The sequence below is a fragment of the Ochotona princeps genome, chromosome 6 (genome assembly GCF_030435755.1).
Source record: "Ochotona princeps isolate mOchPri1 chromosome 6, mOchPri1.hap1, whole genome shotgun sequence".
In the NCBI taxonomy this organism is placed as follows: Eukaryota; Metazoa; Chordata; class Mammalia; order Lagomorpha; family Ochotonidae; genus Ochotona; species Ochotona princeps.
In genome coordinates, this window is record NC_080837.1 from 87252466 (window position 1) to 87266001 (window position 13536).

Consider the following 13536-nt stretch of genomic DNA (forward strand, 5'->3'; position numbering starts at 1 on the left):
ACAGCACACGCTGGGGTCTCAGAACCCCTGCACCTCGTAGCACAGGGCCTGCGCCAGCGTGCCCTGGGAGGTGGGGCTGTGGCGGGCGACTGCCCAGGGGACCTCATCCCACAAGGGTGGAGGCTGTGTGTTCTGTCTTCACCTTTGTAAAGCCAAGGTCACCAGGCATGGGGTCTGCTGCCCAGACAGCTGCAAATGCTGTCAGGGGTTTTCACAGCCCGCATTGCGTCTTGTTGGTGTGGGTCAGTGGCTGAATTGAGGGCCGAGAGCTGGCCCCCACTACTTCCAGCTGGTGAGGAAAGGAGATGCTGTTGTGTACGATGGGGTCCTGCTGGACGGGGTGTGCAACCTGGCCTTGTTCCCCTGTGTACCCGACAGCCCGGCCATGAACCAGGGCATCTCGGCTCTGGGCAGGTGCACGGGCTGACGGCCTCTGTGAATGCCTTCCTGGCCATTCCCAGCAGGCATCCAGTCCACAGGACTCGCCAAGCCCTGGGAGCTGAGGCAGCACCGTGGCCAGGACCGGCTCCTGTTGCAGGCTCCATGCAGGCCAGCTCTCTGCCCAGGGGCTCCTCTGGGCTCCGTGTCCCTCCTTCATCCACAATGTTGTCACAGGACCTGATGATCCTAGCGGTCACAGACTCCGGGTGGCACAGCCAAAGGACATTAGTCTTCTAACCTCTGGGACCCTGTGTTCACAACGGGGCGCTGAGGCATAGCCAGAGAACATACAAGCTCTGTCGAGTTACCGACTGTACACCTCAGTCCCTGAGTGCGAACCCGGGCTGTGGTGCTGTAGGCTCGCTCTCAGCTGCTGAGCTCAGTGTTCAGCAAGGTCCGTCCCACAGTGTGTAGCTGGGAGCTGAATGACTGTGCCAGGGCCAGACGTGGCCTGCCTCCCAGCTGTGCCCCAGGAGAGCCATGTCCCTGTCCGGGTCTGCCTTGGTGCCTGCAGCCCTGGCTCACGGTGTCCGCTGCAGAAGGAGGAGAAACAGATGGGTGGCCCCGACGGCTGACATCTCTATTCTTCCGCCACCCCTGACCTGAGAAGGCCTTGGCATCCGCCAGCCTGTGACCCGACACCTCTACTTTGGGCCCCAGAAGCCACAGGCCCTCGGTCTGGCCCTGCTGCCGGAGCTGTATGGGCATTCCAGCCCTGTCAGCGAGGTCGGCCTGGCCACTGACAAGGCTGGCCCAGGCCAAGGCAGAGGGAGCTGCCCCTGGTGAGTGGACGCTGAGCAGTGATGGCTCTCTGCCTCGTGAGACCAAGGAGATGGTGACCTCTAGGCTGCCGCTGGCTGCCAAGGCTGGGATGTTAGCTCGGGCCCTGCACACGGCTTCCCTGGGGCCCACTCTGTGGGCCTTGGAAGACCGGGGACTCGGGGTGGACTGGGTTGGTTTGTGCTTGCTCACTGCTGCTTGTGTGTCCTGGCATTCCGTGGTGCAGCACTCACTCAGTCCTGATGGCGCGGCTTCCTACTGAGCTTCCTGCTGCTGCACCTGGGAGGGCAGCAGGTAACGGCACACCTATCTGGGTTCCAGTGCCCACGTGGGAGCTCTGGCTGAGGGCCTGGCCCTTGACTCTGGCCTGGTCAGCCCTGGCTGTTGCCACCATTTGGCGAGTGGGAACTAGAGGAAGCAAGTTCTCCATATTTCTCCTGTCTCTCTTTCTTGCTTTCAATCAGATAGACACATTTTAAAATAAACACAAGGAAAAACTGACACCCACAACTCCAAACTTTTCTACTTTTAAAAAAAGATTTCATTTATTTTTATTGGAAAGACAGACTTACAGGGCCCGGCGGCATGGCCTAGCGGCTAAAGTCCTTGCCTTGAATGTGCCAGGATCCCATATGGGTGCCGGTTCTAATCCCGGCAGCTCCACTTCCCATCCAGCTCCCTGCTTGTGGCCTGGGAAAGCAGTCGAGGACGGCCCAATGCTTTGGGACCCTGCACCTGTGTGGCAGACCCGGAAGAGGTTTCTGGTTCCCGGCTTCGGATCGGCGCAGCACCGGCCCGTTGCGGCTCACTTGGGGAGTGAATCATCGGATGGAAGATCTTCCTCTCTGTCTCTCCTCCTCTCTGTATATCTGACTTTGTAATAGAAATGAATAAATCTTTAAAAAAACAAAAGAAAAGACAGATTTACAGAGAGAAGGAGAGACAAAGTTCCTCCATCTGCTGGTTCATCCCACTGTGGCCACACTGGCCAGAGCTGAACTGATCTGAAGCCAGGAGCCAGGAGCTTCCTCTGAGTCTCTCATATGGTGCAGGGTCCCAGGGCCTTGGGCCAGCATCTACTGCTTTCCCAAGCATGGAGCTGGATGGGAGCTGGAGTAGCTGGGACATGAACTGGCGCTCATATGGGATCCTGGTGCATGCAAGGTGAGGATTTAGCCACTGAGCCATCATGCCAGGCTCAATCTCAAACCTTCATATTTATAAGATGTTGATGGTGAGAAGTCCGGGCTGTGACATAGTAGGCTAAACTTCTGCAGGCAGCACAGGCATCCCACACTGGAGCCTGTTCCAATCCAGCCTACACCACTTCCCGCTACGACTAAAAGTAGCAGGCGCTCCGGATCAGCCTGGGCAGTGAGACAATGTGGGTGTAAACCATCAAATGAAACATCTGTCTGTCTCTTTTTGTCTCTCCTTCCCTGTCTGCCAAATCTGCCTTTCAAGCACAAAGTAAAAAGTAAGGTCTTAAAACAGGAAATGATGCTGACAAATATATTGTCCATAAATGAAACCACAGGGCACCTGTTGTTGGTGGATGACATCTTCAGGGACACTCTTGGCTTTTTCAGGCTCAGAAAATGATTCTGGGTAGAAACCCAGATCTATGACAGGAGTGAGCTCCCCTGAGGATGGCCACTGGGCGGGAGGGTTAAGGCCCCTTGCCTCTTTAGGGGATTTCTTGACTAGAGACTCTCTGAGCAAAGCTGACACCATGTGGGATCCATAGCCAACGAGTCATTTCTATCGCTGCGGCCATCAAAAGCGTGGGCAGGGAGGCAAATGGAAGTGTCCTGTCGAGCTGTTCTTGTGCGGCCGATGAAGTGGGGTGATGTGACAGTTCAGGACTGCAGACAAACTCCCTCACTACCATACCATGTTCAGAGCAAAGTGGTAGATGTGACTGCAATACCACCAGCCATTCCATCAAATGTAATGGCAGAGGCTGCTGGGAAGCACACAAAAGCACAGCCTCACGGTGCGTCCCTGCAAGCGATGACCTCACAGCCTCACGGTGCGTCCCGTGCAAGTGATGACCTCACAGCCTCACGGTGCGTCCCGTGCAAGTGATGACCTCACAGCCTCACAGTGCTTCCCGTGCAAGTGATGACCTCACAGCCTCACGGTGCGTCCCGTGCAAGTGATGACCTCACAGCCTCACGGTGCGTCCCGTGCAAGTGATGACCTCACAGCCTCAGTGTGTCCCGTGCAAGCGATGACCTCACAGCCTCAGTGTGTCCCGTGCAAGTGATGACCTCACAGCCTCACAGTGCATCCGTGCAAGCGATGACCTCACAGCCTCAGTGTGTCCCGTGCAAGTGATGACCTCACAGCCTCACAGTGCGTCCCGTGCAAGTGATGACCTCACAGCCTCACAGTGCTTCCCTGCAAGCGATGACCTCACAGCCTCAGTGTGTCCCGTGCAAGTGATGACCTCACAGCCTCACAGTGCGTCCCTGCAAGCGATGACCTCACAGCCTCAGTGTGTCCCGTGCAAGTGATGACCTCACAGCCTCAGTGTGTCCCGTGCAAGCTATGACCTCACAGCCTCACAGTGCATCCCGTGCAAGCGATGACCTCAACTGTGAGAGGAACATGGCTCCCAGGAAGAGAAGGGGCGTCTGGGAGGACATGGCTCCCTCATGCACCTGGCAGGGGCTGCCCTGGAGCTGCTTTTCCACGGCCACAGAAACGCTTGTGCGCCTGGGTGGGTGGAGAGCTCAGTGCTGAGTCACCCTGGGGCCTCCCCAGCAAGCTCAGTGTGGTTCTGTGCCCACCCAGGTCGGGCCCCATCTGGTTCTGGTTCTGGTTCTAAGGTCAGTGCTCCTGCTGATAGTCATCACCATGTCCCTGCACCTGTCATGGCCAGACCCCTTGGCCCTGAGCCCAGCTTAGTGACAGACATGGAGGACCACGCTTGTAGGAACAGGGTCCATTGCCCTCACCCACGGCCCTGTCCACATCCGTGCTGTGGCTCTGCTCCAGCCCCGGGGGCAAGGATCCAGAACAAGGTGCCTTCACTCACCTCGCAGGGTCTGGTCCATCACTCAAGGCTGGACCCAGAACACGGTGCCTTCACTCACCCCACAGGTCTGGTCCATCACTCAAGGCTGGACCCAGAGCAGAGTGCCTTCACTCACCCCACAGGGTCGGGTCTGAAGAACCTAGATGTTTTCTGCCTTTTGTGAATACTGCCTTAATGGCTTGGCTGGGAGCTGTGTGAACTCCAGGCCTGATAGTCTACATGACACCCAGCAGGACACCTGGCAGGTCACGGAGGCAGACCACTCCTCAGGAAGGAGGTGCCTGGTGTTTGATAAGATTCACTGCCCTATAGCTCATCAATTTGTACTTTTTGAAAGTTGCTTCAAACCCACCAATAGAAGCCTGTTAAATCATGACTGTATAATTAATAGCCTGAAATGTATAAGAACTGGGGGGCGCGGGCTCTCTCTCTTTCTGTCTGGCTGGCGCTTACTTCTCTTTTTGTCCTCCCTGAGCAGCCTTGGCTGTGGCTGCCCCTCCCCCGCCCAACCATGCTGGGCTGGGGGAGGTGGCTGGGAGACCTAGGTTAACCTGAATAAACCACCTTTATGCCTTAGCACCGACTTCAGACTTGATGATTATCTGGGGATTTCAAAATCCGGCACAACAGGTCCATCACTCAAGGCTGGACCCAGAACACGGTGCCTCCACTCACCTCGCAGGGTCTGGTCCATCACTCAAGGCTGCTGAAATTTTCTTGGATCCCTGATATGTCAGCTGACTCAGTTCTGTCTCCATTGTGTTATTACAAAATCTGGCAAGCGTGCAGTCTTTCATTGCATCCGAGTCATTGATAAAAATGGAGAATGGGAACCAGTGGGGACCTGGACACCCTGAACGGCGCCGGAGAGCAGTGGCTCAGCCTTGATCTGTGCTCTCTGGTGTCTGCCCGCGGTGGGGGCAGGGGAAGGTCTCCAGAGCCTCGGGCCAGTTGGGCTCTGGGAAGTCCAGCTTTTCTGGGTATCCATGGTGCATATGGGCTAACTCCTCGCCGGCGCCCAGGGAAGCCGTCAGGAGTTTCTGTAAGGATGCAGCCAGGACTCGAGTGCCTGTGTGCTCCTGGCTGGGCTCTCTCCACATTCATGTGGACACTGTGTATCAACTGCTGTGTGTAGGGCTCATGGGCCCCTGTTGAGGGGGCTGAGTGTTATCAAGCCAAAGGCAGCTCCTGGGGAGGAAATGCATGGAAAATGGAACTCTTGGGGCCCAGTGTCATGGCTTGATTGGATAATTTCCCTCTTGCAAGTGCTGGGATCCCATGTGGCCACTGGCTCATGTCCCGGCTGCTCCACTTCCCTTCCAGCTCCCTGCTTGTGCACTGGGAAAGCAGTGGAGGATATTGCAAGGCCTTGGGACTCTGCACCTGTGTGGGAGACCCGGAGGAGGCTCCTGGCTCCTGGGTTCAGGGGAGTGAACCAGTGGATGAATCTTTCTCTTTGTTTCTCCTTCTCTCTGTAAGTCTGCCTTTCCAATAGAAAAAAGAAAAGAAGAGATGACTCCCCATACTTGAATGCCAGGGAAGCAGCCGCTCTCTGCCCCTGGCTCTGGGAAGCTTGTTTACCTGCAGCCTGGATTCCCACAATGTCCGCTGGGAGATACCGGGGCCATCGTGGGAAGCAGGGGAAGGTCCTGGCACATGGCACCGAAGCTGGCACGGATCGGGAGGACTGTGGGTTGCTTTCCGCCAGTCCTGGGGATGGCAGCTGTGGGAGGCAGAGCAGCACCACGTGGGAGCCGGCACAGCGCTGCCCACCGGCCTGCTTTGTCAGGGCCTGGCACAGCCTCCTGCACTCCGTGCCCCAGGCCTGGCGTCAGGGAGCCTGTTTCTCAGAGGAGATCAGGGTGGGCATTGCTGCAGTGCCTCCCTCGGGGGGCTGCAGGAGCCCGGCAGGCCAGGGAAGGACATGGGCCTGGGCTCAAAGCAGTCCTACACCTCCAGCCAGAGCTCCTGGCCCATCGTCCGCCTCAGGGGGCCCTTGGGGCCCATGCCCAGAGCAGTTGTGCAAGCACTTGGGGCTCCTGTTACCGGGAACCGGCGGCAGACCAAAATAAAGAGTGTGGGGGGGTGGCGGGGGCAGGAGGCCACCCAGGTCAGCTGGGAATGCCTGTCAGCCATCCAGGGCTGCTCCTGGGTGGCCTGGAGGTGGGTGCCTGACACGCGCAGTTCTCTCCCCAGCTTGCGCTCTGTGCACAACAGTCACAGCCTAGCTCCTGATCCCGCTAAGGGGGGCCTGCGCCCAGGGTGAGGGTGTGCGGTGAGGACCGCAGGCCCCCACAGCAAGTGCAGCTGAGGCTCGGCCTGTGAGGCCAGCTGGGCGGCCGCCTGGGCCGGCGGATCCCTGCCGGCAGCATGGCCGAGCAGGAGGCCAGCGCGCTGCAGATGCTGCTGCACACGCTCCAGGTAGGAAGGGATGGGCCTGGGGCACCTCTGGCGGGTGCCCACATAGATGCCTCTGGCCACTGCTGCCTGGTCTTCTCCCCAGCCACTGGGCAGGAAGCAGCTTGAAGCTGATCCAAGTGATGTTGGATCAGGCTTCAACATGAAATGCCGCTGGGAGGATTGCTTGGCTTCAGTGACCTCCAGAGAGCCCGGAGAGCTGGCTGGAGGAGGTGGCAGCGGTGGGCAGGGAGACCCTCAGGCTACTGCTCCCTGTCAGAAGGGCCCAGGGCAGGGACACTTGCTGGCAATGCATATTCCCAGGCAGGGTCTGGCCCAGGGAGTGATCGGAGGCTGGGAATCTGGTCCCCTGGGATTTGGAGACTCCTCGATCCAGGGAGGTGGGCTGCACGGCTGAAGAAGCTCCAGAGCCTGGTGTCTGCCCAGGCACATTCCGACATCCTGGTATGGGAGCAGTCGGTGCTGGAACCTGGAAAACCCCAGGCTATGGAGGGCAGGTGCAGTTGTGGGCCATGGTTCTGTGACCGTGGAGCCGCCCCCACGCAGCTGTGTCCATGTCCAGGGCTTGCTCCACCTCAGGCCGTAAAGTCTTGGGTTCATGGATACAGAAAGCATGTGCAAGTTACTCATTCATTCCCAGCCGTCGTCTGGTTCTGAAGGAAGTCTTTATTCCTGGGCATCCAAGCACCAAGACCCCAAGTCTCAAAAGTGAGTGACTTCCGTTCGGCTGCCGCCTGGGGTGCTGGGGAATGTATGCGTGTTCTTTTATCATTTATTTAGTTACATGAAACAGTGAGAGAGAGACACCTGTATGTGTTCACTCCCCAAATGGCTGCAATGGCCAGGGCTGGACAAGACCAAAACCAGGGGCTTCTTTTGGGTCTCCCGTGTGAGCGACAGGGGCTCAGGCACTTGGGCCATCTTCCACTGTTTCTCCCAGTTGCAGGGAGCTAGCTAGGCTGGAAATGGATCAGCTGCGACTCGAACTGGTCCCCACATGGTTTGCAGGTGATGGCTTAACTTACTGCGCCACACTGCCGGCCTGGATTTCCTCTCTTCTGATGCATTCCAGCTGGCACACCTGGGGCAAGACGGCACGTCCAGGGCTGTGGGAGTGGGCAGCTCCAAACAAGCCAAGTGATTCTGAGATTCTCGAAGAACCAGATGGACAAGTCAGCATTCCCAGCATCCCTCTAGTTTTATGGAAGTGTTCATGGATGGCATTCTAGAGAACTAGAAGGTTGAAATGGACTTTCCCGAAGATTCAAACATTCAGAAAATCAGCTGACTTCCCTTATCCAAAGCCTTCCGCGAAAAGGGAATATGAAAGTCATTACTGAGGGACAGGGCGGGAGCTTTGGCTCCAGCCCTTCGTCTGAGCTCCCCTCCCAGCGACATGGGACTGGTCACTGCAGGGCACTGCAAGCGATCAGTGACCAGAGAAAGGTTGAACCTTGTTCACGTGGCCCTGCACACTGAGTCCTATGTTTCCGGATGATCGAGCGGGTCTGTGTGCCACTGCAGCCCACCTTCTGCCCCTGCAGTGGAGGATAAGGCTGCGTGTGCGCGGGTCAAGTGTGGCTGCAGCGTCTTGCTTGCTGCACCTGCTGCTGGACGGAGTCTGAGGTTCTTACAGATAAGGGTGCTGTGCATCTGCACGAATAAAAGATAAACAACATATGCCCTGCATGGCCAGGGCATGCGCCCCATGGTGTGGTACAGACCACGTGTCCTGTAATGTGGCCCAGAACATGTGTCCGGTAGCATGGCCAGGGCATGTATCCCATGACATGGTGGTGTAGACCATGTGTCCTGTAATGTGGCCCAGAGCACGTGTCATGGCGAGCTGTTTCTGGTCACAGGTCTGACTCTGCTGCTGCACTCTCCAGCTGGCTGGGGGAGCCCCCGATACAGAGATGCTTGTGGGGGCACCCAGGCCTCCCCCAGCCAGACTGAGTCTGGGACAAACTCTGTCTTGCTCCCCAGTGTGCCCAGAAAGGCCTGGCCAGAGGAGAGCAGGGGATTGGAGGCCCATGTCTTTCAGGAGTGGCCCAGAGCAGCTCCCAGGGCTGCAGGAAGGGGAAGTGACTGTAGAGCATGAGGATTTGTGGTGGGCTCCCCGGCAGGTGCACGTGGGCCTGGGTGCGAGTGCTGGCGAGGAGGAAACACATCAGCTCTGGTGCTCACCGACTGCCTTTGCAAACCTGTCTGTCGCCGGCCTTTGTGTGCACGTCTGTGGAAAGGTGGTACCCAGGACAAGCTGGCCAGGTTCTGTGGGTGGGGGTGGGTGGTGTGAGAAGCCAGGGCTGCTCACCAGGCAGCTCCCCAGACTGCCCAGGGGCCATGGAGTCAGAGAACACAGCCAGGAGGTCGGACAGTATGCCCGCACTTCTCGCCGACCTGCCTCGCTCTTCGCTGGGCAGACTCCAAGATGCTTGGGCAAATGCAGAATGTCTGTTTGCACCCTGCTCTCACCCTCTGTGAAGTTCCCAGCTAATGGGGAATATGGGGCGCTGCCAGGATAGCGGCATACAGGCTCCACACCAGCTCTTGTGTTGGGAACCCTCACCCAGCGGCGCCCCACAAAATGCCAACTGAATACTTCATTGAGACATGTGTCTGTGGGCTTTGGCACACTTGGAGCTGTTGCATGGGCACATTTTTGCATTTGTCCTTGATTATTTTGCTTCAGGGACTCAAATCAAATCCCATTTCTGTGTCTCCGCCAAATGTGCCTGGTTAACTGCTTTTCTCAAGCTGGGCTCTGGCCATGACGTCAGCTGCAGGTGTGGCTGAGGCCACGGGGTGCCCAGCTCCCTGTGTGAGACTGCGGGCTTGGCTGAGGCTGCGGGGTGCGGAGCCCCGTGTGTGTGTGTGTGTGTGTGTGTGTGTGTGTGGCTGTGGAGCTCCCTGTGTGAGGTTGTGGGGTGCTGCTCTCCCTGTGTGTGGCGAGCAGTTGGTGTGGTTCACGGACATCAGGACCCGAAGATGCAGGGCTCTGTCTTGTGAAGCTTGAGGCTCCTGACCACCAGGGCAACTTTGAACCCTGGCTTTGCCTCAAGCATCCGTAGAAGCAAAGGCAAAGACATGTCCATTAGACGCAGCATGAAGGTGTGGGTGACATTGGGGTGCAGGTGCAGCCAGAACTGGGAGAGCGCCCCGTCGGGTGCCTTGATGGGCTCCGAGAAGGGCTTGGGGCTGAGGACGGAGACCAAGCACCTTCTGAGCCGCAGGCTGGAATGTGTCTGTCCTTCAGCTCTCACTCTGAGTGTGGTATCCCCCAAAGCTTTCCTGACCACCCCAGGAGGCTCGCTCAACACACCTGCTCCCCTCAACCCCGGCTGAATCCTGCACAGCCCCTGCTGTCCAAGTGCTCCCACCCTCTGTCAGGGTAGGGGGTCTCACCTGTCTTGTTCACCCTTTATCTCTGCTCCGCAAAGCACTGCCTGAAAGCTGGTGGGTGCTCAGTGTTTGCTGATTGAATGATACAAATGCGCCTGGCATAGCAGTGGTGCTATACAGAATTTTTTCATCACCACGAGAATGGGCTAATTTTTGGCAAATGCTGCTAGCATTCCCTGGGATATTAGGGATCTGTGAGACACCCTTGGTGAGCCACGGCTGTGGATGGCAGTTCCTGAGGGCCAGTGCGCCTCTGCTCTGGACACAGGTCCCCAGGCCCGCAGGTCTGAGCTCCAGGCAAGGCAACCTGCTGGGAACCCACAGTCCTGGGCTCGTCTTGCACTGAGGACATTACGACTCCTTCCCTAAAGGAAGGAAAAAGCTCCAGCAACAACAGGGGAACACAAGTGCTGTCCTTTTTGTTTTTATCTTAAAAATGTTTCAAATAGGGAGAATCAAGATGGCAGAATAGGGTAAGGACACATTTAAATGGACGGAGAAACATTGAATCAGGATGGAGCAGAGAGGACACATTCCAGGAAACAGGAGAGGACAGAACAACAGCAGAGGGGTACCTGGAGACTGACAGACACAGGAAAGCAGCAGACACAATGGTGTGGTGTTTCAGTGATTGATACTCCAGCGGCATTCAGAAAATGGCATCTGAACTCCACCAGCAGCCAGGTGGGAAGGGACTTTCACTGGGAGCTTGGGCGGTGAACCCAGACAAAGAACTGTCCATCCTGCTGGTTCATTTGATTTGACCAGGAGCAAAGACAGAGCAGCAGATCCCAGACAGGCAGTGCGAGAACAGGGTGGATTTCACAGCTCAGTCAGCCCGCTAGAGCTGAATTGGGTGCCATTTTGCATAAGGAGGAAAGGGCAAGGGAAAGGACTGAGCATGTGCTGATCTGGGAGTGAGCTCATTTCTGTCTCAGTGAACTGCAGCAACGTGGCATTCTACAGGTTCCACCCAAGACAGGTCTGGGTAGCCCTCAGACCTGATGGCCAACAGATCAAGAACTCTAGTAGTGGCACATCAGGCACCATTTTGCACACTGTGGCAAACGCTTTAAGACTGCAGGGGACAACAGTGAACTGCGCATGTGCTGAGCTCGCGAGAAATCACTGAGTTCCGTGGATTGCACTGGTCCCACAGGAAAATAATACTGACTATGGCATCGTACCAGTCAAAATAGGTCCGTGTAGCACCCAGACCTAACGTCCAACAGGTTCTGGCAAGATCAGCGCCACCAACAACCTAATTATATAGGACACTTGGTGTCTCTCTAATCTTGGGACCTGCTTCAACTGGAAGTGGGAGAAAGGTTGCAGAGACAACCATGCAGCCACAGCACAGTATCACAGGAGGTGGAGACTGGTGAGCCAGGAGCCAGGGCTGTGGAGACCACGGTAGAAATCTAAGAATCTAGACCTGGAACTCGCTGGAGGTTGTGGCACAAGTGGCTGCAAAGAGTTGTGTACCAACTGCTATAAGTAAAATTGCATTGTAAACCTGTGGGTGACACAGCTTAGAAACCTGCTCCAAGGAGAAGACTCTGCTAACCAGAAGTACAATGATCAAGAGCAAAAGAAGAGACAAAGGCTCAATGAATATTACTGAAAACTCCCCTGCAAAGGAGCAAAACCCTATGCCAGCCTCAGAGTTAACTGAGGAAGACATCGAGAATATGGGGCACACAGAATCCATAAGGCTCATTTTAAAGCTTCTGATCCACAATGAGAAGCACATACAAGAGTTCAAAGAATTTAAGGAAGCAATAAAGCAAATCAAGGCTGGTATATCAGAAATTAACAACACAGTAGAGCAAATTAAAAGTACAGTGGAGAGTCTCCAAATAGAATGAAGCAAGCAGAAGAAAGAATCTCAGAATTGGAAGATATTTCCTGTCACCAGGGGGAAGCAAACAAAAAGCTGGAAGCAGAGCTGGATCAGGCCAAAAAGAGTATTCAAGAATTGAAAGACACTATTAAGAGGCCAAATCTAAGAGTTATTGGAGTCCCAGAAGGTGCAGAAAGAGAAGCTGAGTTTGCAAATGTATTTAATGAAATAATAAAGGAAAATTTCCCAAATCTGGAAAAAAGAATTTGGAAACAAGATCCAGGAGGGGCACAGAACTCCCAACAGGCCTGATCAAAGGCGATCTTCATCAAGACACAGGATCATCAAACTCTCTTCAATTGAACATAAGGAAAAGATCCTTAAATGTGCACGTGAAAAAAACCAATTGACATATAGAGGAATGCCAATTAAACTCACGGGAGACTCTCACAGGAAACTCTTAGGGAAGAAGAGAATGGAGCGACACATTCCAGATTCTAAAAGAAGAAAATTGTCGGCCCAGGATAACATATGCAGCAAAGCTTTCTTTTGTCTTTGAAAATGAAAAATTCTTCCACAGTAAAGAAAAGTTAAAAGAATTTGCCTCTTCCAAACCTGCCCTACAAATGATACTTCAAGATGTTCTCTTGACAGAGAGGAGGAATAGCACCTACCAAAACCAAAGGCAAACAGGAAGAACATCCCAGGAAAGTGACAACAGAAGACTAAACGAATGAACAACCCATTCCTAAAATGACAGGACCAAAGTAACACCCATACATACTAAAGTCTGAATGTAAATGACTTAAGCTCAATCAAACATAATAGATTAGTAGACTGGATTAAAGAACAAAACCCATCTGTTTATTGTCTAGAAGAGACACACTTCACCAACAAAAATCAGTGGAAACTGTATCGTATGGGTTTTGTTGTTTTCTGTTAGTTTCATCTCTTCAAAACACTTTCTTCTGATTAAATCATTCAGTGACTCGTAGATCACGCAGTGGCATCATTTTCTTCAAGAAGGTTCTTGATTTTCATTTCCTCAGCTACACGTTAGTCATTTAGTAGCATTTTATTTAATTTCATGGTGTTGTTAATTTCTTTCTTCTCCCGGATGTTGATTTTGTTTTGTGGCTTTTCATTTAAGGGGATGTATAGTAGCTGTGTAATGGAGACCGTCATATCTAGTAACATGTTATTTAACTTCATGGCTTGTAAATTTCTATTTTTCTTTCTATTGCTGATTTTGTATTATGACTTTTCATTTGAGGAGATGTACAGTAGCTGTGAAATGGAGACTAACATATCCAGATGTGAGGATACAATGTAGTATGCATTTCTACTTCCAGACAAAGATGGACTTACAATGAAACTGTTTACTATATCTTGACAATAGGATGCTGGACCCTCTGCCATTGTCCATGCCCGCAATGATGGACATATGACTGTGTATGAAGAACTATACTTTAGTAATGATATAGAGGAACTAGGTGGGGGGGGAGGGAATTGGGGAGGGGATAAGGGGAATAGGAGCCTATGGAACTGTATCATAAAATGGTAATAATAATAATAATAATAATAATAATAATAATATGTAAAAAATGTT

General features: G+C 54.0%; 1 protein-coding gene across 1 annotated transcript in view; it reads left to right on the forward strand.

The window, feature by feature from the left end:
• Window positions 1-6634: 6634 nt before the first annotated feature.
• Window positions 6635-13536, forward strand: part of AGBL1 (AGBL carboxypeptidase 1) — a 508639-nt gene continuing 501737 nt past the window's right edge. The window contains exon 1 of the mRNA XM_012929213.3: window positions 6635-6685. Coding sequence (XP_012784667.3) covers window positions 6635-6685 — 51 coding nt within the window. The remainder of the gene's footprint in view (window positions 6686-13536) is intronic.